We start from the raw sequence: 22774 nt of genomic DNA on the forward strand, positions 1-22774 counted from the left end.
ATTATAGCCCGGGAAACCCCACATCAGGTGATTTTCAATCTTCAAACCAGTTAACTAAAACCCAAATTTGCAATAGGCATGAAAAATGAATACTTAGAGATTCTAGATGGCAAATACCTTAATTTACCATATAGTGGTGAAAATTTGTGATAAGAATCTCATCTACACTGTCCCATACAATTTTACCAAATTTTTGTTTTTTCTCTCTCTGATTTCCTGTCACATTATTTTGTCAAAATATAGGTTCATGGAATCGTGCAAGACAATAGGACTGGGGAGAAAGTTGCGGTTTTGATAGGGAAGTGGGATGAAGCAATGTATTATGTGAGGGGAGATCCAAGCACAAAGCCAAAGGGATATGACCCTATGACAGAAGCTTTTTTTGCTATGGGAAAGAGATAAAACTGTTACCAAGACAAGATATGATCTCACACCATTTGCGATATCTTTAAACGAATTGACACCTGGGTTACGGGACAGCGCCTAACCGACTCTAGATTGAGACCCGACCAGAGGCATTTGGAGAATGGAGAATATGAGCTGGCAAATGCTGAGAAGCTGAGGCTTGAACAGTTACAGAGACAGGTGCGTAACTTTTTTTCCGGCATTATTGGACATGTACTTTTTCATGCAAGAGCTGTCTGGAAAATAATTGTACTCTCTGGTGAAACATGTTGCTTTTTTTTTTTTTTTCGTATTTATTCTTACTTTTCTGGTCTTTTTTCGAAAATTGATTCTCTTCTACAGTATTCATGTCTGCCTTGCTGAATCTAGAAATTATTTGTCTCTTTTCTTACATGAGATTCAATCCTTGTAACTTTTGTATTATTAAATCACTGACACTTATGGGTCACATTAATCTGCTTTTGTGGTGAAGTCATCCCACATTTACGACTATGTTCATCGTAGATCTGATGCAAGAGTTTTTGGTGCAGGCAAGGAGGTTGCAGGATAAGGGTGGAAACCAAGATGGTTTGCGAAACGAGGAGGGGTTTTTACCGATACACTGGAGGGTACTGGGAAGCTAGGGAGAAACACAAGTGGGACGGAATCCCTGACATATTTGGGCAGCGTGTGAGTTACCAGCCGAGGAGGTGCTGCTCCTCTGCCGAATTTTGCATATCAATCTAAGCAGAGGGTAGGAATGGGTTTATCCTAGCAGCAGCAGCCCCCATTCATATCTGTAAATGGGAAAGAAGTGTATATGTGCGTAACTACAATGTTTGTAGTGAGCTTAACAATGCCAATTGTTACAATCACTAAATTATTAACCTCAATGAGTAATTTCGAAGTAGTTACCATTTACTTAATTTTATTTATTTTTTACTTTTTCAACCATATACACTGTGTGTGAATATTTCAGAAAGTTACATGCCTGAAAGTTGTTTTTTCCTCCACTAGATGGATTAGTGAGATAGAAAAAACAGGTATTTGGAGATCTTGATTTTTTTTTAATTGAACAATTATAGAGACTCAAAATAGTTTAAAAATGTATAAAAATGTTATATAATTATATTATTTTCTTTGATAGTTGGAAAACTTTCGATTAAATTGGAGATATTAGAAAATGTTTATTAGAAGAATCAAATTATATTTTACACTTTAGTTAGTAGATATAACTTAATTTATTCAAATACAATAGGATTCAGTTTCATTCATATCAATTTTTCCAATTTTTGAATGGGAAATTAATTGGATGATCATGATACATGTTTTCTATTAGGGCAGCTATTGGCCATATACTTTCAACAATAGCATAACAACAAATAAGAAACCTTTGAAATAATTGAATATTTTTCCCAAATTTTTTTATTCAAAAAAAAAAATTTAAAAAAGATTTGAAAGAAAATGTCTGACATTATTAAGTTAAACTCAACATAAAAGATGAAAGAATCATTTATCTGAAAAAAAAACTAACAATAAAGAAGACAAGTCTTAATTCATTGAACATGCATCATAAATTATTTTTTTGATCCCCTTATCTTCACTTAAGACAAACAGATGATTCTATCACTTAAAAGAAACTTCAACTTTGTTATTTCACAAAGATTCCATCTTTTCTCTAACAAACAATGTCGCTATTTCATGTACATCAAAACAACACTAAATGCCAAAATAACTAAATGAAGACCCCGGGCTGTCTGTAGTCTTGCATTCATGAATAAATAATTGGTGATATCTATGAGCAATTTTTTTCATTAGTAAAACACAGATAAAGTGAAAAATGGGCAAAAAAGGGGGGGTTTTCCGGTATGCTGACGGCGTAGACAAGCTGCTGATGTTGGTCGGAACCTTGGGATGCATCGCGACGGCCTCATGTCTCCACTCAACATGTTCATTCTCAGCGGCGTCATCGACGACTACGCCACGGCCAACCACACCATCACCAACGACGTCGTCGACAAGGTCTGGATTTCACTCTCAACTTAACGTAGCTCATCGTTCTCACACGCTTCTCTCATCACTACAATCTGATCATTTTTGTAGTTTTCCCCTGCGGCTGCCTACGTCGCTCTTGGAGTTGGAGTCTCCGGTTTCGGGTACGACTATGTACTCGATCCTGACCGTGCTAGTCTTTTGGTATGAGTTCTCATGTTTGGGTCGTCTCGATGGGTTAATGATTGCTCTTGCGAAGGGTGTGTTGGACGAGAACGGCGGAGAGGCAGTACGTCGCGCATACGAATGGAGTATCGAGATCGGTGTTGAGACAAGATGTCGGTTTCTTCGACAACCGGGTGGTTCTTCCGCCACCTTTGAAGTCGTTTCAAGCATCTCTGCAGACACATTTGATCCAAGGTGTCATAGGCGAGAAGGTTTGGTTTGGTTTGGTTTGGTTTGGTTAGATTGGTGTTTTGGGATGAGTTCTTTTGTTTAGTTCGTAACATGTTACTTATGTTGATTCGGATACCAAACTGTCTCGGTTGATCTCTCCGCATTCGTATTCGGATGATTGTCGCTCCTTCTCTCGTGGCGCCTAGCGTTGGCTTCTCTCCCATGTGCCATATGCTTCATCGCCCCCGGGGGTGGGGTTCGGGGAAACTAATGATGGGCATCGGAGCTAAGAGCAAAGATGCGTACGGTGTTGCGGGTGGTATAGTCGAGCAATGTGTATCATCAATCCGGACTGTTTACTCTACGTGGCGAATCCCGACGCTCGAAAGATTGCAGCTCTTCTAGAAACCACGAAGCTCGGCATAAAGCAAGGCTTGGCATGGGCGATGATAGGAAGCATGGGGACGGTTTTCGCAACTTGGGCATTTGAATCTTGGCGGGAGCGTTCTCGTCGTTGAAAGAGGCGAAACGGTGGTCGAGTCTTCATAGCGGCTTGTGTCGCCCTTGGAGGAGCTGAGACCTCTTTACATAGTGATTTCGGTTCTCTATTTACATTAAGCGAGATAAAAAATATTTTATTGTTTCATTTGTCAATGCTCATGCTTGGGTCGTGTATGAGCGCTTCCTAACCTCTCATTCATTGTGGAGGCTTTAATGTGCCACGAAATCTTTGAAATGATCGATCGTGTTCCGGTATGACTCAAATGATGATAGAGGGAAAGTGTTGTCGTATGTCCATGGAGAAATCGAGTTCAAGGAGGTGCACTTTAGCTATCCTTCAAGAATGGAGACACCGATTCTTCGAGGATTCAATCTCAAAGTAAAGGGAACACCGTTGGCCTGTGGGAGAAGTGGTTCGGGAAAAACGACTTGTTGTGTCCTTGCTCGAACGGTTTATGATCCAATCAAAGGAGACATATTGCTCGATGGATACGGAATCAAGAACCTCAAGCTCAAATGGCGAGATCACAATGGGGCTTGTCAATCAAGAGCCGATTCTATTTGCCACGTCCATCAAGGAGAACATCTTGTTCGGGAAAGAGAACGCTCCATGGAACAGATTGTGGACGTGCTAAAGCCGCCAAACGCGCATGATTTCATCATCAAGCTACCAGGGAGGATACGGCTCGGGTAGGTGATAAAGTAGCATGCAACTTATAAAGTGGTTGCAATTTTCTCTTTACACTGATGTGAATATTTATTTGTTTCATTTGCTAATAATTTTTTGTTATGGATAATGCATCGGGTGGGGGGGTTTGGATTCCGGTTATCGGGTGGGGCGAAGCGAGGATCGCGATAGCTAGGGGGTTGATCAAAGAACCTAAAATTATGTTGCTCGACGAAGCCACGAGTGCTCTAGATATGCGTACGAGAGAGTTGTGCAGGATGCCATCGACCAGGCTTCCCGGGGAGAACCACCATTGTGATAGCTCATCGTCTCACCACGGTCCGTCTGCTAATATGATCGTGGTGATTGGTCGGGGAAGGTCATTGAATATGGCTCACCGACAGGACTTATGCGAAAACGAACGGAGCATACTCTAAGATGGTGGAAATGCACAGAGGCACCATCTCGTACGTACGAGGGACGAAACCACAAGAAAACAACACTTGGGAGGATCACACCGAGGACACCTTACAACGTCGTGTCAAGCCCTGGCTCACCCTTTAGCCGACTTTATCCATGAGCTTTGTCCCCTCAATCAACATGATCTCATACGATGAGAGTGATGAAGAAACGACTACCTTATCCACTCCGAGGTTGTCACGATGGCGACGGGTCCGTATGAATGCCCCGAGTGGAAGAGAGCCCGCTGGGTGCATCGGAGCATGCACATTCGGAGCAAGTGCGCCGCTTAACGCTCTATCGCTTGGGATCGGTTGTATCCGTATTCTTCAACGACGACAAATCAAAGATAAAATCAAGTCTCTTTTTATTGCATCATCTTCACAAGCATAGCAGTGGCGGCCTTCTTCGCCAACGTGGTGCAACATTACAACTTCGCGTCATGGGAGAGAGGTTAACCAAGAGGATCCGAGAAAAGGTTCTCGAAACCATACTAACCTTAGAGATAGGGTGGTTCGACATGGAGGAGAACAGGCGCGCAAGATGCGCGAGGCTAGCAAACAGAGGCCAACGTCGTGCGATGCCAGTGGCGACCGCGCTTCATTGGTTCAAGTCATCACCGGCTTCGTGGCATTCATTCTTGCACTTGTTCTAACATGGAGAGTTTCCATTGTGGTGATATCCATACAACCATTGATCATCGCGAGCTTCTACTCGAAAAACATCATGATGAAACGAATGTCCGTGATGGCGCAAAAGGCGCAGAATGAAGGAAGCCAACTCGCAGTGAGGCAAGGTGGTGAACCATAGGGACACACCTGCGTTCTTTCAGACGAAGATCCTCGACCTTTGTAGCTGCGCTAAAAGGGCCAAGGAAGGAGAGCATAAAGCTACTCATGGTTTTCCGGATGCGCTTGTTCGTATCCATTTCTAACCAACGCCTAACTTTGACATACCGGTACCTGGAGGGCGGCCGATGAACAATGGACAAGTTAGCTCGAAACATCTATTTCAAGTTTTCTTCATCTTGATGAGCACCGGAAGAACATTGGCACAGGGGAGCATGTCATCGATTTGGCAAAAGGCAGATCGTGCGTAGAATCTGTTTTTGCCATTTTAGACAAAGGAGTGTGATAGAGCCGACATTGGTTTCAAGGTGGAAGAGCGTTAAAAGGGCAAATTGAGTTGAATCGCGTCTACTTTTCGTATCCGTCTAGACCTCGAGCGATGATCTTCCGGGGCTGACTCTCAAGATTGACGTGGCAAAACAATGGCGATAGTCGGACGAGTGGCTCGGGAAATCAACTGTCATTGCTGATGAGAGATTCACGATCCGATAAAAGGGACAGTGGTTGTAGATGACAAAGACATTAAGAGCTACAACTTGAGAAACTTAAGATCCCACATTGCACTAGTGAGTCGTAGAGCCAACTCTTTTGCGGAACCATACATGAAAACATAGTACGAAACAACGATGCAACCGAATGAAGTCGAAAGCCGCAATGACGGCTAATGCTCATGAATTCATAAGGTATATATATGGCTGCAACATGTAATTATTGTTTGTTTTTATGTTATGTTATGTGATGTGATGTGATGTTATGTTATGCTACGTGCGGTTCGTTGAAAGACGGATATCGGACATATTGTGGAGAAAGAGGAACCCAACGTCGGGGATGAACGGGGATGCTTGCTAGGGCAACCCTCAAGAATCCGTCAATCCTTCTCCTGACGAGGACGAGCGCTCTAGACAGCGTCGAGAGAAGTTGGTCCAAGAGGCGTTAGAGAGGATGATGGTTGGAAGGACATGCGTGGTTGTGGCACACCGTTTGTCGACTATACCAAGGCGACGCATTGCGGTGATCGTGAATGGGAAGGTTGTCGAGAAAGGATCACATACTCAACTTCTCGAATACGGGCCAAAGGGTTCTTATTATTCACTTATCAACTTACAGCATGGACATTCTAGGTAGAAACATAACTCTTGTGATATATATCAATGTAATTTCTACTTTTTTACCATCAACTTCCAACAAAGTAGAGAGTTTTTTTGTGTGAATTAGCATTCAAATGAGTTAGTGTGTTAGTGTAGATTCAAGCACAAGTCACAACTATATCTTTGTTTGATGGTTAACAACATTTATGTTTCTCATATATACTGGACATGCAAATGTGGAGCAATATAAGTACTAAATTTGACATTATATTTTTCTCATTTTCTTGCTATGGTAACTCGAACCTCTATTTACAAGTAAACTAGAGTACAATAATATGAGTAGATTCAATTGCCACAAAATTTCAATTATACCTTCGTCCCCAAATTTTAACACATTTACCATTTCGGTCTGTCCCCGAAAGTTTGACACACTTCACTTTTACCATTTTTTGTAATGGACCTCATATTCATAATTCATTCCCCTCACATTTTATTAGAGAGTATAAAATAAAACTAATAGCTAAAAGTAGGACCACATCCCACAACTTTTTCAACACACTTTCATTACGTTTGCTAAGGCTCAATTGGGCAGTGCTAAAATTTGAGGAATCGAGGTAGATCTACAAATTCTATTGAAGTGTTTTGTTGAATACGAGATAAAAAGTCAACATTAATACTTGAGGGTATTTTCGGTATATCCGCTCAATCTTTCGAATCCAAACCGGTTGAAACCCAAACCCGGAAGAGAAATAACCCGACCCGGTACGACTGCACCCCTTTCTTTTTCCCCAAAAAACCCCTCCATTTATCCCACCCCTTTTTTTCTGAATCTACACACCTCCTTTTATTTTTCTCCAAAAACCCCTCTTAGTTTTGAACAACGGAAAATTTGCGATGACGAGTTTGGGGGGAAGGTTTCCCGCAAAAAGGGAGGTTTTTTTTTTCGGTTTGTGAAAGAGAAACGAGATGTTGTGCAAAAGGGTTTGAAGCCACCCCGTATCTGAAGACCGGAACCACGATTGGGGTTGGTTTTCCAGGTACATTTGATCATAGACCTTTTTTTAATATTTCGATTTGGGAAAATTTTTTGTTAATTCGAATTTAAATTTGGGATTTGTGCTTGCTCAATTTTCATAAATTTTCTTTTTTCCCCTTTTCCCCTTTTTTTCATTCGTGATTGCGTGGAAACTGTGATTATGTACTGTTTTGGGATCCATTCATTTTTTGTGATTCGAGGGCTTTGTTAGTGACTTGAGAGGGAAAAATTTGGGAATGTATGTTTTTTGGAAAAAAATGTAAATAATTTTTTGGGGGAGTTTTTTTGGTACCCTAGAGGGGGTTGTTGCATTTTATTTATTAAAATTTTTCGGGGAATTTTTACTTCTGATATTTTGATTGAATTGAGTTTTCCCCCGGGGCAACTTTTCCCCCCAAATTATATCGAATTCCATGAAAAGAAATTAGCTTAAATAGAATCATGTCAGCCTTTTTTTTCTAAAATTGGGTTGAATCTAATGCTTCAGAACTACTTCATTAATTATAGAGCCATGGAGCTAAATTAGTTAAGTCAAGTTTTTGATATTTATAAGATGATAAGATCACCAGTCGTAATCCATTTGTTTCATTAGACTCTCCAAACAGTTGTTTATGAAATTGAAAAAAGTTTTACCCTATATCAGGATATCTGCACTTAAAGTAACTAAGCTAAAGTTTTTTCTGCAACCTTATCTACGTGCATCTATTGAATAGGAGTGTATATATACTTAGTACTTAGCTGGTCCTTGTTGTTATTAAAGTCAAGGAATGTGTGTGTTATTTGCTTGAATATGTTATCATTGACAATGTTTATATGCTTAAGGACGGTGTCATTCTTGGAGCTGACACACGAGCTACCGAAGGCCCCATTGTTGCTGATAAGAATTGTGAGAAGATCCATTATATGGCCCCAAATATTTATTGTTGTGGAGCTGGTACGGCTGCTGATACAGAAGCTGTTACAGGTATAAATTTATTAGATATCATCTCATGTTGTCTAGTTTATCTGACTCTTGCTAATGCCTTCAGTATACGACCAACTCATTACTGTCCTTTTGTTTTGACCTCTAGACATGGTTAGCTCTCAGCTGAAGCTGCACCGATTTCATACTGGCCGTGACTCCAGGGTTGTGACTGCTCTGACTCTTCTGAAGTCTCATCTTTTTAGGTGCAAACTTTTGTCCCAAACCTACTTTATAGTGTCATTATTACTTGTATGTAAAGTATGTTATATGGGAAGTTCATTGATTTATATATGAATCAGTTATCAAGGACACGTATCGGCTGCCTTGGTGCTTGGTGGAGTGGACGTGACTGGTCCTCACTTGCATACCGTGAGTTACTTTGGCCTGAAGATATTGCTTTCTGTTTCTTTTTCTTTTTCTTTTTTTCGGGAGGTCTAACATGGAAGGAGGCTATCCCAGATTTATCCACATGGTTCTACAGATACTCTACCATTTGCCACTATGGGTTCTGGATCCCTTGCTGCAATGGCTATTTTTGAATCGAAATACCGTGAAGGGCTCACTGTAAGTTCCTTAGGCCTTTTATAGAGCATTCAAACTCTTAATATGTGGAAACCTTGAGTTGAGGTTGCAAGGTGCTTTTGCAGAGAGATGAAGGAGTAAAATTAGTCGCTGAAGCAATTAGCTCTGGAATATTCAATGATCTGGGAAGTGGAAGCAATGTAGATGTCTGCGTCATAACAAAGGTTTGAGTTAAAATTTATGATTTTTTCTTCCTATCTTCTCATAGATATCATTGGTTGCTTGTGATAAACTTGTCTCCATACCACCTTTTCTTTTAGGGGAACCGAGAGTACTTGAGAAATTATATGTTGCCAAACCCGCGCACGTATGTCAGTCAGAAGGGATACTCTTTTTCCAAGAAGACTGGTGAGCATCATTGGGAAAATATATTGCATGTTTCGTGCTTGATGGCTTCAATTTTATTTTATTTCCATTCTCATTTTTATTTCCAATATATCTGCAGAGGTGTTGATGACAAAGATCACACCATTGAGAGAGGTGGTGGAAGTGATTGAAGGGGGAGATGCTATGGAAGAATGAGTGTGTTGTTGAAATATGTCATGCTTCTTGGGAACATTCCTGGTTTATCATTAACTAGTCTGTTGTTTAGCCTCAGTGCCTTAAATTTCATTATCTTCAGAACTTTATCCTGTTGCAGTTTGTTTGAGATTATAATATCTGCAGTTTACAGTGATTCCCTCTCTCCCCCTTTCTTTCTGTGTAGCCATATGATGGATAGATAACGAATCATTAATTCGCTGCACTAACCTCCTTATGGAATTTGATAAAGTTTGAGTGTGTGCAAGATAAATAACCACAGTAGATGTACCAGTATAATGCAGAAAGAAAATCAGGGTTATATTATAATCGAAAGGTGCTCTGTGGAGCCGCAGTTATTTGTGATTGCAATCTGGCAATCATACAATAAGTAAGAATGTAAGGTATTTGTGGTATGTGAGTTCATTATTAGTTTCTTGCTACGGGCGAAGCATCATCATCCTCTGTCAGTTTGTTATCTCTATAACATGTCTGGATGTTTCATGGATGTCGTTTGATTTGTTCATAAGCTGAAACTTGCTAGAAGATTCTTTGATATAAGCTTCACAATCGAGCTGATCTCCGGTAAGCTATTATCAGCTCCACATCTGGTGCTGTCTATGATCTTGAACCATTGACTCCCTGGATCACACCTGCTGTTTTTATCCAAGCATTTGCAGTTATTTGTGACTATGTTGTTGTCCGAGTCAATGTCCAAGCATACATCGTAACCATCTTTTAGTTTCGAGGATAGATGCATCTTAGAGTCTGAGATAGCTTCCCATTTTGAACTGGCATAACTGCATATTACCCCGAGTTTTGCAGGTTTCCCTAACTTGTCTGCTTGAAGGCAGAAATATGTTCCTTTTATCGTCAGGGTTTTCTGGGGAGTGTAGGTCCACGATTCGGCCTCAGAGCATGGACCTAAGACGAGGGGATCCACCAACGACAGCCTCTTCACACACAGCCCCGTCATAGGATGGAAAATCACTTGGTGGAGACGCGCTTCTGAATAGCCCGGCCCTGCAGTTTTCAACACGAATGACGAAGCTCAATTGCTGGATTAAGCAGGTATGTGATGCTACTGAACTCAGAATTCTTAGAAATTGACAGATATATGAATGTATGATGTTACCTTTAAATGGATACTGGAGAGCTGATATCTTGTGGAGAATGGTTTGATTTCTGACACCACACCAATTCCAGTTGTAAACTCCGTAAGTTTCGTCGAATCCGACTACCCCTTCTCTCAAGTAGTAACTACCTGTGAGAACCCATAGTGCCCAATCCAAATCCAGTTCAGCTGCCCATCCCATGAAGCAGTTCAAGTACCTATTGTCATTGACATTAGTGCCCCTCATGTCAACGCCGAACTCACTCAGGAACAAGGGGTAGCCTTGGTCCAGAAGGAAACCCGCCTTCCTCATCGTCTCACCCACCCGTGCCCCACACACTTGGTTCAAGTTCCCATTCTCCCACGCCTCCCCATCCGAGAAGCCATACCAGTGCAGCTCAAACACCAGCTTATTCGAGAAACTCAGGCTGACGGGCTTCTTGAGAAGAAACGAGAGGTCCCTGTCGTAGTTCAGCCCGGATAGAATGACTAGAACATTCGGGTTTGCTGCGTGCACTGCTTCTGCTCCTTTCTGCATGTACCTGTACCAGTCATCGACGTTTTGTCGAGAGCCGCGGAGCTCGTTCCTCAAGCTCATGGCGACGACATTTGGGGTGTCGTTGAAGATGGTGGCGACCCGGGTTAGGCCCTTGATCCAGAGGTCCGGGTTGAAATACACATCTCCAAAGAAACCATTACCATCAAAATTGCTGCAGCACCAACCAGGCTTACTTGTGTGGTTGTCTAGGATTATCATCACATTTTTCTTAGCAAGACTGCCCACCACTGCCTGAGATATGATATTGGTTACTAAATGAATATTTATCATTTGAGCTTTTAATTAAACTCATCGAATTTAAATCCTAAATTCATCTCAAAAGTTTGATCTCATTTAATTAATCAACTAAAAAAGTTTGTGCCTATGTTTGCGAACTTCTGAAAAATTGTACTCCATCAAATTCTGTTCAGTAACAATTGTCGTAAAATTATGAATTTTAACTTTTTTACCCCTCCCATGAGATCTAATATCGATGAAATTGTATCAATGCAACATTAAAAAATTCCACATTGACGAGATTTAGTAGCGAATTTTATCATTTTTCTGAATAGACTTGGTACATAATTTATGCATGTCATCAATTTAAAAATTATGCGCAATATCAACAATATATTATAAATAGACAATTAGAGTATTTTGTTTATGAGAAAATTAAGAAAAATATTAAAAATTTGTTGTTTTTACAGATGATTTTGAAAATTGTGGGACATACCAAATTTTAAACAAAATTCATGAATTTTTTTTTGCCAAATTGCCTTAAATTTATGTTTTAAGCAAGGTAAACAGACAATTATATTTGAAAGGGAATAAAATCTATTTTAATACCCCAAATTATAATATCTTGCCTTACCATGATGCAAAGTGAAGTCAAGTCTATTTTAATATCCACAATACAAACCAAATAACAAAAGATAATTTAGATGGTTGTGCTCATGACTCCTAACAATAAATGCATGACCTATACCCTACAATTATTTATGCTAAAAATAATGAAGTAGTTGAGTTAGCTTAACATATAAATACCCCTTCAATAAACTAAAACCAGATTTTCCCTAATATAGTGGCTAAACTTTAGTGAAAAGATGGTGTGGTGAAGGAGTAAAGTCATGCCATAATATTATTGAAATAAATAAATAAATACTCTAGCAATTTATTTGGCACTTTCTTGCTCTACTTGATGATAAGGCTGTCCCCATATATATTAAAGTCAAAAACCAATCAAACACAAACATAATGAAATGGAATAAATAAATAAAAGCAAACAATTTTTACCTTGTAAGCATTGATGAGAGAGAGATCAATGATGGAAGGATTGTTGATTTGTAAACCTGCGATGGCTTCGAAGAGTCCGAGGTTCTTGAAAGATTGTCTGACTGTAAGAGAAGCCAATGTGTCATTTGTGAACAAGAAGAGTGGCCAAGTTAGCCTAACGCAGTTGAATCCTAAGTCGATAATCTCCGATGATATCTGCTCCGCCGGCTTCTTGCTCAGCCCCTCCGCCACCATCACCTCCAGATGCGACGGCCAGTTCACGCACGCCAGCTTCGTGCGGTGGCCTGATTGGTCCACTATCCACCGTGACTCGGTGGATAGTGGCAGGGCCGCCGCGGAGGAGGAGGTGGTGGTGGATACGGCTAGTAAGGGAAAGAGGAAGAAATAATAGAACAAACTCACCATGTTTGGTTGTTGTGTGAGTGTGTGTGTTGTTGTTTATATAGTGGTTGGATGAATAAATATTAAATAGTGTGTTGAATTAAGATTGTGTATAAAGTTATTGTCACATTTTAAAAGTGTTATCCTACTATACCTAATGCCTTTATCATCTATAATGATATTTCTTTTTTTTTAATAGTTTGACATTTTCTTTTTTATTTGCGTCTGTTATTATCAGTAGCGGATCCAAAACATAATTTTGGAAAGACTCATTGAGAGAACATAATGTTCAATCTGAAGTGAACGAACACATGAGGGAGAGGTTTTCTCTTACTTGTGGTTTCACGACGTAGGTTAAAAATAAAGCAAAGAAGTCCCGATCGTTTTCTTATTCCAAAAAAATTATGTAGATTAAGGAAAACTCGATTGATCCTAAGAAAAAGTTAGATCTTGGCTCCCTAAATTAGCAGTTTTACTGCGTATCCAACTTGTTTGCTCAAAAAGAACTATTTACCGGAGAACATCCATCAATGGATTTTTACTAGTATTATACATATATCACTTGGGTTTAAAGGAATAGTGTGTATCTTTATTCTTGGCAGACTTGCAAGGCAATATTCAATCCACATGTTGCATTCATAAAACCATTATCTGATTGAGTAATTGTTACTTCAATCCAAAGGCCCAAAAAACACACACATCACTTACTGACAAGGACAGTCATGCAATGAGTTTGGAAATATTTATTGACAATTAGATTATACAGATATGATGAGGATGGTTTTGTGCATCTTTTATCGGGCTTGCCAAAAATGGTAAACTACTAAATAAAGGCTTAAAGAAGCTTAAAACACCAAATATCTTCAGAGTTTTCTAAAATTAATATTATCACCCGTGCTATGCACGGACATAAGACTTTCAAATAATGAAGAGAAATTCTAACATAAGTAGAATAAAATAAAAAGAGGATAAAGAAAATATAATGATGATTATAGTTAAGAATATGTGTTAATTAAAATAAGTATTCATAATATTATAAATAATTAAAAATATTATAAACAATTACAAAAAAAAAATGTACTTCTCTCAACGTACTTTGAATGAAACATTTCATATTCGGCAAACAATTTTATGCAATTTTAATTTTTGATATGAGTGGAATAAAATTAAATAAAACAAATGGCAAAAAAGAAATGTGCAACTAATGTTCAAAGAGTATGAGTTAAGTATAATAATATATACACATAAAAGATGCGACTAAAGATCAAAGAGGAAAAAAAACATATAATTTGAATAAAGATGCGACTAAAGATCAAAGATGAATTTAGATCTCTCAAAGTTGTACCAGTATCACAGACGAGCTATATAGTTAAAACCAAACTGAGGTAATAGTATTAATTTACTACTCCGTCATTTCCACTGAATATAAAACACTTTCCTTTTTCATCCCCGCCAACCAAAATAACCTCTTAGTTATTTAGAATGTAAATAAAATATTTAATTATTTTTTTGTATAAAGTACTTTAGCCTTGTAGATTTGAACATGGTTGGATTAGCTGCCTAATGGGCTTTTTGGTATTACGGTTGACTTAATGGGCTATTTGAAATTAGGTTCGCCCGAGAAAACTTATGTAATTATATGTACGAGGCAGTGATAAAATACAAACTTATATATTGTATAAACTCAAAGCTCTTCAACACAGTTTCAACATAGTTTTAATACAATATCAACACAGTGTAAAATTTCAAGATTCTAAGAGCATCCCCATCCGTGCTCTTAGCTAAGAGCACGGAAGTGGGCCCGGACCTACTTTTACTGCTTGTCCTTAGCTAAGAGCACAACACCCACATCCGTGCTCTTAGCTAAGGACAAGCTCAAGGGGTCCCACCATTCTATTATTCAATTTATATAAAAACATTTTCACAATATTAAAATGCATTAAAAATATCCGGAGTACTATTACAAATTATAAAATAATTAAAAATTACATAATTCAAATCCTAAAAATTAAAAAATACATAACTAAAATCCTAAAAATTAAAAATTACGTAATTAAAATCCATAAAATTAAAAAGTATGAAAAAGTATGAATTAGAGATAATTTGATGTTAAAAATGGATGATTAATGTGTGTATTTATAGATGATTTTGGGATTAAAAAAAATTCACAAAAATAAAAAAAAAACGTCTATAAACGGCTCTATTTTTTTGGGAATCCAAATTTTTTTTTTATTTTTTGGTATTATTTTGAATTATTTATGAATTTTTTAAAAAATAAAAAATAAAAATCGAATTTGTCAACGTTAATGCCGTTGGCCAATAAGAAGACGCCACGTATTGCTGCTCAGCGGCACGGACGGACGAGCTCTGTCCAAATGCACGGACGGACGGACGCACGGACGAGCACCGGCTGCGGATGCTCTAATGCCAACACAATATCAACAAAACATCAATCATTGACTACCGTTGAAATTCTGTTGATATTTTCCTGTTGATGCTTTTTTGTGATCTGTTGACATTTTTCAATGGTCCAAATCATAGTTTTGAGTTTGTACAATATTTAGAGTTTTCATTTGATCACATCCCTATACGTATAATACTCGCATTTGCACCCACAAATCACGGTTCCGAAATAATAAGTAAATCACAAAAAGCAACCAAATATGGATTCCCAATTTCTCATAAAATCACAAATATTCAAAAGAACTACTATTGTTTAGAAAAGAGCTAAACCAACATAGCACAAAAAATTTGTAAAATAGAATAATCATAAAACAACAACTACAACAATATACAAAAGAGACATCATCTGTAAGAACTGAACTACGTGAATATAGTCTATATATTGTGAAGTTTGCACCTTTTAGATATTTACACTTTAACAAAATCACGAGAGGGATAACTGAGTTGACAAGTTTACATATAGTCCACTATGAACATAAAAATTATTTCATGATGCCCTTTAATCACACTCAACCATTTATATCAATCTATTCCCTTGACACGGATGCAATTATTATTTTTATTAGAATTCAAAGGCTTGATGTTTTATTAGGAGAAATGTAGATGTATTCGTAGGATAAAATGATTTGTTAGAGCCCAAATCATATAGCACCAACTTAGCTTATTAAATAAGCAGTTCAATCGAACATTACGATACAATAAGAATTACTACTACATCCAATTAACCACACTATTACAACTATCTTTAAAAGTTCAAACTTAAAAAAGTCCAAATTAAAACCTTTTCTTCCCTCTTCTCTGGACTCTCTCTCTCTCTCAAATCTTTCCCTCGCAACTCTCTGTGCTGGAAAATTCGTCTCTTTCGCCGTTGCCGAGCATGTTAGTTCACATCTCTCTGAATTTGTAATTTTGTGATTGCTTGTTTTTACTTTTGTTGTGGGAATTCATGGTGGAAAATTGAAAGCATTGTTTCCTTGTTAAATCAGGGGATTCATTGAACTAGGGCTTCCTTGTCCGCGTAATGTCAATGGGATCACAGCTGATCCACAGCCTGATTGGAGTTTCGACCAGTTACTTTCGGAGATTAATTCAATTGAAAAAAAGCTCAATTCAAATTTAGATTTTCCTTCTCCTTTTACCAAAAATGAACCTAGGTATGCTTCCAATTTTACTTTTTAATCTCTGTGTGGTATTTTACGGTGCGCGTAAATCTTACAGAGATTTGAAAGCTTCGAAGGATAAACGGGGCTTTGTAATGCGCGTGCCCGATTATGAGACTGACTATGCGGATGCTGATAGTGATAGCGAGGCTGATGCTGACAATTCACTTGTGGCGTCAGGCAGGAGATTTGCCTGTGATGAGCTTTATATGAGGTTTGTGATTGCTGTTTACTATATACTGAGAGATTGAAGAATAGCGAATGTTTAAAGTACTAGGGACGTTGGCTATCATTAACATAAGTATGTCGTCTGGACTTCATGTTTATAAACTATTTTTGACATTGACTGCATGTCACGGTGATGCATTAGTAGCTGTGCGGAACAGAGTAACACGCTGATGAATTGCTTTTGTTTCCTGAATCCGATCCTTCTACTTTTTGAGTGTTGGTAGAACATGGTTTTATATTTAATCAATGGGTATTATAGTAAATGAATTGTTATATGCTCTTAGGTCTTAAGCCATGATACGCACTGCTGAATTATTAAGGTAGTATCACAAGTACCAGAGTTTTCAATTATGAGTTTTATGTACTACGGGTGAATATGCTTATAGTTATGCATTTTTATCATGATATCATCCATGCTTTGAAATAGAACCATGTTCTTCTTCCGCTAAAAGGGTTTTGATGAATAATCTGGCTTTGCTGATTACACTAGACCGTTCCCCTTTGGTGAGGCTTTGTCTAATTCCAAAACTAAGAAGTGTAAATGAGACTTGAAACTGCCAACAAACATATCTTCTGGACTCTATTCAGTTTTAGATCAGATTTAGTTTAGTTAAGTTCCAGAATCAACTCTTTGAACACTAGGCAATAATTCAACAAACAAGGAATGTACCTGCATCACAAGACAAGGAAAAGCTTGTATCGAGAATGGGACTCGGAATTCTTTGTTATTAGAATTGTACATGCTTTTGTTAGCTCTGTACACTTCAGTCATTCAGTAAAAATTGTAATTTTTGTTTTAAAATCTTGACTAAAATGGTTGCTCTCTCTCTCTCTGTTGGCAGTGATGATTCTGAAGATGATGTATCTCTTGGGATGCAATGCCACCAACTGATGGATAGAACCGGATTAGCTGAAGCTGCGGTCTATGAGCTAATGGATGAACATCGGCTTAATGTAACGGTGCGTAGCAGTTCTATTAGAATTGTTGGTCCAAAACTACCTTAGCGATTGATTTGGTGATTTGATTGATCAAAGGAATGACTTTGTGAATTCAACTCTAATTACTGATTCTCATTTAAAGTGTTCTATGTGCTGGATTGACAAAATTGATTCCCTCATTTATATTAAAGCTTATAAAGTGCCTTAGAGATAATCTCTGTTAGTCCACATTCGAACTTTTCCTTAAATTTTGTATTTTCACTGCAGGAGGCAGTGAGATCCAAAATATCTAATCTCGAGACTGAGCTGATCAAGGAAAATGAGAAATTTGTTTCATTGACAACTACAATTCACAAAAACAGAGAACTACAACGGGAGAGGGTGAGAAATTTGGACTTGCAGTATCAACGTACACTGTAAGTTATTTAATTTTGTGTCTCAATTTCCAATGAAACTGATGGGGGGTTCTTGTTGAATTTGTATGGTTCGTTTCTTATGTCGATGGCAGTGTTTCGAATAAAGTATTACCAATATAGTTATTACTAAACCTCACCATCTAAAAAAAGGGTGGACTGCAGTTTATTCTTCTGTAGGCATACTAACTTGAAGATCTTAAGATGACTCAGTAAGTTTCAGGAGATGAAAATAGGAGATCATGTGTCTTGAAAACTAACTTGTATCGAATAATCGATAACCATACCAATAGGGAGAGCCAGTTGTCCTCTTTAAAAGAAGTCTTACTTTTATTCAATGTTCATATTCTCAGAATGGCAGTTTTTGTTTTATTGGACTTCGTCACTAATAGGATCGTGGTTTGACTTTCTTCACTTTCTTCATTAAAGGGCAGAAGACCTGGATAATCACTTGACAGTTGTACAGAGGGATCATGAGCACATTTCCCAATTAGAAGAAAGAAGAATTAGAGATGATATGGCTCGTGCGGAGGCTAAAAGAAGGGAAAAGGCAATCCAGGAAGAAAAAATACGGCAAGAAAGGATCAAAGCAGAAGAGGAGGTATTATTTGTTCATGTTATTTGGTTCATCTTTATGCTTTTGCCACAGCATCACATTGATATCTTACTTACCATCATTTGCTACGTACTTCATGTGTTATTTAGTTTTAACAGAGTTCTATTGCGTAATAGCAGGCCAGACTAAAATCTGAAAAGGCTGAGAGGGATAAAGTAGCGGCTCTAGAGGCTGAGAAAAAAGCTGCCGAAGAAGCTGCAGCCAAACAAGCTTCAGCCTCAGATGCTGCTGCTAATGCAGGGAAAGATTCCAAGGAATCCCCTGGGCCCTCCAGTTCTACATTTGATGTCAAGAAAGGAACCCAACAATCAGGTTTCTGTTTACTTTTCTGCAAATAAGAATAAATAACTTGCTGAATTGATTCTCATGTTGTATTAACTTCTCTTTAGCAGTAAAAAACATAATTCGAGCTTCACAAAATGCTCTTGAAGTGGAAAAGAGACGGCAACAAATTTATGAAGAGTTGTCTACAAAAATCAATCCTCTAAATCAGGTATATATCATTATATCATTTTACATAGCTGATTTTAAGTTTGAAACTGCATCTCTGCTTTTAGCTGACAACAAAATCTATAAAAAATGACATTTAGCATTAGTCAACAAAGTCAATTGATCTCATATATTTATCAATTATAACATCAACTAAATGGTGCTATTGTAGATGGTTAGCAATCAGATATCATAGACCCTTTATCATTATCAAAATTTGTACCATATAAATATATCTAGTTTTAACTCCCCCTTCAAGCTGGAACATAGTTGGGGGGGGGGGGGCAATATCTAGGTGGTCACAGACAGAGGTGAAGCCAGAGGCAAAGCCAAAATTTCAATATTGGGGGGCCCAAGATTGGGAAAGTGGCAGTAGTATCGACTATATATTATTAATAGTGACATTTGCATTTAAAAGCATGGTATTGTATCATACTACAACTAAGCTGGTATCAGAACTATGAAACCCACTTCATTTAGGAAGTGATGTGCATGCATGATTTCACACATACGTTTAGCCATAGTTCCCTTCAAATAGCACAAAATCTATCAGTACATTTAACTTCTGTTTGTTGTCTTTTGTTGTTTGCAGGATTATCAAAGCCTTGGGCGAACTATAGGCCGACTAATTAGAACTATCTCGGCTACCATAGAAAATATTAGGTAAAGCTGTGTTGTTCATTTGTACCATTTACAGTCATGCGAAAATATATTTAAACTTTCTTATCCATAAATTCATTGGATATGCTGGTCTTGTTTTGATTCAGGACAAGGGCAGAAGAAATAATGAAACTGATGAGTAGTCCACAATATCCTCAGCCCATCAGTATAAAATTATTTGCAGAAAAGGTGTTTTACTATTCAATTTAGAGGAAGTTGTTACTGATTATCTTCTTGAATAACTCATACTTACGGAGCACATTATCATTTCAGATTGTCTCCAACTGCACAAATCAAAGGAGCCCCAATGCAATATTTGCTTCCAGTCGGGTTGTTGTTCTTGTGACATCTAAGGTACAACGGAATCAATATAATCTCATATTCCTCTTGCTACTAATAATTTGAATTGTTATTGCAGTATCAAGAGGTAAAAAATCCACTTTTCACATGAAAGTCTTTATTACTATCAGTTTTCTGATGATAAATAAGATAACGACTAGCATTACTCAGAACCATTCAAAAATTCACATAGTGGTGTATTAATAATTATTTGTCTTCAAAATATTTGCAGAAAAAAGAACAAGCATACTTTCCCTTTACATGTCTTTCCTTATTCACTCTTAGTACTATATACAAATCTCTCAGCATTTTACACGAAGTGATGAATACTCTTGAACTCAAATTATATCTTGTTGGTACTTCTCAAATTTGATTTTTTTCTGAAGCACACACTATATAAGCTTTTATATTAAATAGTACTACTATAATTTAACTTTTTGGTTATTGATTGTAGTGTCAAAAATTAGCAATAAATGATTCTTATGTGGCTTTGTTATGTAAAATTTTCAAGCGTGTCCATTGATGCTTAAGTACTTGCTAACTTTTCCTTTTCGAATATATAGGATTAAACAATTCTATAATGAAATATTACAGTACCTGTGTATAAGTGTGTACAACATTCGTCATATATATATATATATATATATTTAGGTTAACCTTGTTCTACATCTTTGATGAAATTTCAAAATAGTACAATATGTGAGTTATTAAATATTTCATGGATTTAGTGGTGATGGGAGTGATCTTTACTATAAATTTGCACGGTTTAGATAGTTTTCTGTCCATTCCACTCTGAAGTTTGACACATGTTCTTTCTGAAAACAGATCCCACTAGCCATGGACATTCTCATTGCTGAGTTGAACAGAGTTTGCATCTACACAGTTCCAAAGCACATAAGTTACTCAAAGGTGATTTTTCTGACTTGACACTGGGTATCTACTCTCCTGTATATGCTCGTTGCTCCTCTAGCTCCCTGGCCATGTTTGGTGATTTAAAATTGAACTCCATTTTATTTAAATTCTTTACTTTACCTCACTCTTCAAAATTCTCATACAACATGAATGGATTCTTATGCTCAAAAACCATTGCTCTCTTGTCTGCAATTTTGTATCAGTGCTTGCTCGTTACATTTTCTAATCTTTGATGCAGATGATGCTTATATTTGCATTAATATCAAAACCTTCCGTTGTTGATTCAGGAAGCATTCGGAACCAGAGATGATTACTTCAAAGCTATCGGTTACAAGGAAGTAGATGGCAAGCTTGAGGGCCTTGATGAGTATTTAGAAAGGTTGAGCTCTTATATGAAATTATATGGAGCTTTAGTGCAGGTTTGTTGCTCATGCTAATACGAACTATGCTATTCGCTGCTATATGCCGCCGAACACTAGTTTTACATTCTGTCTTGCTATCGCAGACTGAAGTCGGAGGCTGCCAGAACCTGCACGGGATGAAGGAAGGTTGGACGTGGCTAGCAAGATTCTTGAATACAATACCATCGAATCTATTTACTGCAATTGCCCTCGACTCATTTCTTGTGGTAAGATAACGTTGCAGATATTTTATGATATGCAATAGTCTTCTAAGTTCCTCTTAATATGTAACATGCATGATGGCTTTGTCGCGTGCCCAGATGGCTGGATACGGGATGTACTGCCGATACAGAAATCAATTTGAGAAGCTATTGAGTGTTATTGGGCGCAACTTTGTGGACGCTTTACAAGAAGGTGGTGGGGAGTCGAGGAGCGCCAAGGTGAGCAAGGTGAAGATGTCGATTCGGAATTATATAGAGTCAAAGCAGTACAAGAAAGAACCCGAAGGATTGCAATTGAGAGACCGTTTGGACTCAAATGAACTGTACTGATGCTGCAGCACCGACGTTTTGATCTCGTTATGCTCGTCTTTAGCTGAGCTGGTGGTGTTGATTGAACGAGGCAAATTCCTTGAGCGTTTGCTTTTATACACAAAAGCCCACATATGTATCTTCTATGGGTGCAGTTTTTCTGCCTAATTTATCAAAGAGAAGAGATATTAACGTTTTTGTAACATAGGTGAAAAGTTTGAAATCTATAGACAAGTAGTTTGAGTCAGAGGATTTCGGTGGACGTGTCTTCCAAAACCAACAAAGTGAACAACATAATAATAGAATCAAAAGTAATGTTAACCTCGTCATTGTAGACTACAATCTTGTGAATTTTGTAAATACAACATACAATTGCCCACTATTAAAAACATGGCTTTTTAGAAATGGACCAACATGAACAAGGGATGTCAAAATAAAATTTTCACAATCAATATCTTCACTTTAGTTAAATTTAAATTCAATACATATACACATAATTCAATATTATGAGAAGTCTAAAAAGCAGAAATACTATGAGTTAAAAATCTTGAACAAAAATATACTACTCCTTATCTAATAAAATAATCAAAGTCAACTCAATATTTACTATATATACTATCTTTAGTAATTAAAATATAGATATATTTATAAATTATAGCTTGAATATTAAATTTATCCATAAAGATAAATCTGAAATAATTTATCTATAAAGATAAATCTTTAATTTAAAATTTTAATATTTTTCTAAATTATTAAAGAATGATTAGTAATTTAGTATGTAAAACTTTCAATAAGTGATTACCCTTAACAACTATCTATAACCATCTTATTAACAAATTTGGTATAAATATATTATAAAAAT

The 22774-nt window shown here is 37.4% G+C and overlaps 3 protein-coding genes and 1 pseudogene across 6 annotated transcripts; 3 read left to right on the top strand and 1 right to left on the bottom strand.

Moving 5' to 3' along the window:
* Nucleotides 1-2224: 2224 nt before the first annotated feature.
* On the top strand, nt 2225-6372 carry LOC125209887 (annotated as a pseudogene).
* An 857-nt stretch (nt 6373-7229) lies between these two features.
* LOC125209890 (proteasome subunit beta type-7-A-like) lies at nt 7230-9593 on the top strand. The gene is given in 10 exon segments (XM_048109464.1): nt 7230-7236; nt 7316-7355; nt 7357-7372; nt 8194-8335; nt 8442-8538; nt 8635-8704; nt 8795-8899; nt 8983-9081; nt 9178-9265; nt 9363-9593. Coding segments are annotated over 10 exon segments (741 nt in total). The 3' UTR covers nt 9440-9593.
* A 143-nt stretch (nt 9594-9736) lies between these two features.
* LOC125213968 (glycosyl hydrolase 5 family protein-like) lies at nt 9737-12811 on the bottom strand. The gene is made up of 3 exons (XM_048114793.1): nt 12382-12811; nt 10572-11340; nt 9737-10459 (listed from the first exon to the last, which is right to left on the bottom strand). The coding sequence occupies exons 1-3, from the start codon at nt 12784-12786 to the stop codon at nt 9960-9962; spliced, it is 1674 nt and encodes a 557-aa protein (XP_047970750.1). The 5' UTR covers nt 12787-12811; the 3' UTR covers nt 9737-9959.
* Nucleotides 12812-15964: 3153 nt separating this feature from the next.
* Nucleotides 15965-22164, top strand: LOC125211373 (mRNA export factor GLE1). 4 transcript variants are annotated; one of them, XM_048111126.1, is made up of 15 exons: nt 15965-16104; nt 16212-16379; nt 16444-16599; nt 17456-17573; nt 17820-17968; nt 18395-18566; nt 18698-18893; nt 18971-19074; nt 19663-19733; nt 19838-19919; nt 20004-20084; nt 20895-20978; nt 21269-21400; nt 21487-21609; nt 21703-22164. In XM_048111126.1, coding segments are annotated over exons 1-15 (1869 nt in total). In that variant the 5' UTR covers nt 15965-16102; the 3' UTR covers nt 21934-22164. The 4 variants fall into 4 exon arrangements, with proteins under 4 accessions (XP_047967083.1, XP_047967085.1, XP_047967084.1 ...); XM_048111128.1 differs by having other exon boundaries at nt 18974-19074; XM_048111127.1 differs by having other exon boundaries at nt 18701-18893.
* Nucleotides 22165-22774: the final 610 nt, after the last annotated feature.

Source organism: Salvia hispanica, chromosome 3 (genome assembly GCF_023119035.1).
Source record: "Salvia hispanica cultivar TCC Black 2014 chromosome 3, UniMelb_Shisp_WGS_1.0, whole genome shotgun sequence".
NCBI classification, from domain to species: domain Eukaryota; kingdom Viridiplantae; phylum Streptophyta; class Magnoliopsida; order Lamiales; family Lamiaceae; genus Salvia; species Salvia hispanica.

What these genes read in the sequence shown, in the direction of transcription:
- LOC125213968 (XM_048114793.1), bottom strand. Translation starts at nt 12,786, where the DNA reads ATGGTGAGTTTGTTCTATTATTTCTTCCTCTTTCCCTTACTAGCCGTA. An exon ending in CTCTCATCAATGCTTACAAG is followed by an intron (nt 11,341 to 12,381) that starts GTAAAAATTGTT and finishes ATCATATCTCAG; the next exon opens with GCAGTGGTGGGCAGTCTTGC. An exon ending in TCTCCAGTATCCATTTAAAG is followed by an intron (nt 10,460 to 10,571) that starts GTAACATCATAC and finishes TGAAAACTGCAG; the next exon opens with GGCCGGGCTATTCAGAAGCG.
- LOC125211373 (XM_048111126.1), top strand. An exon ending in GAAAGGAACCCAACAATCAG is followed by an intron (nt 18,894 to 18,970) that starts GTTTCTGTTTAC and finishes ACTTCTCTTTAG; the next exon opens with CAGTAAAAAACATAATTCGA. An exon ending in CCCTCGACTCATTTCTTGTG is followed by an intron (nt 21,610 to 21,702) that starts GTAAGATAACGT and finishes TCGCGTGCCCAG; the next exon opens with ATGGCTGGATACGGGATGTA.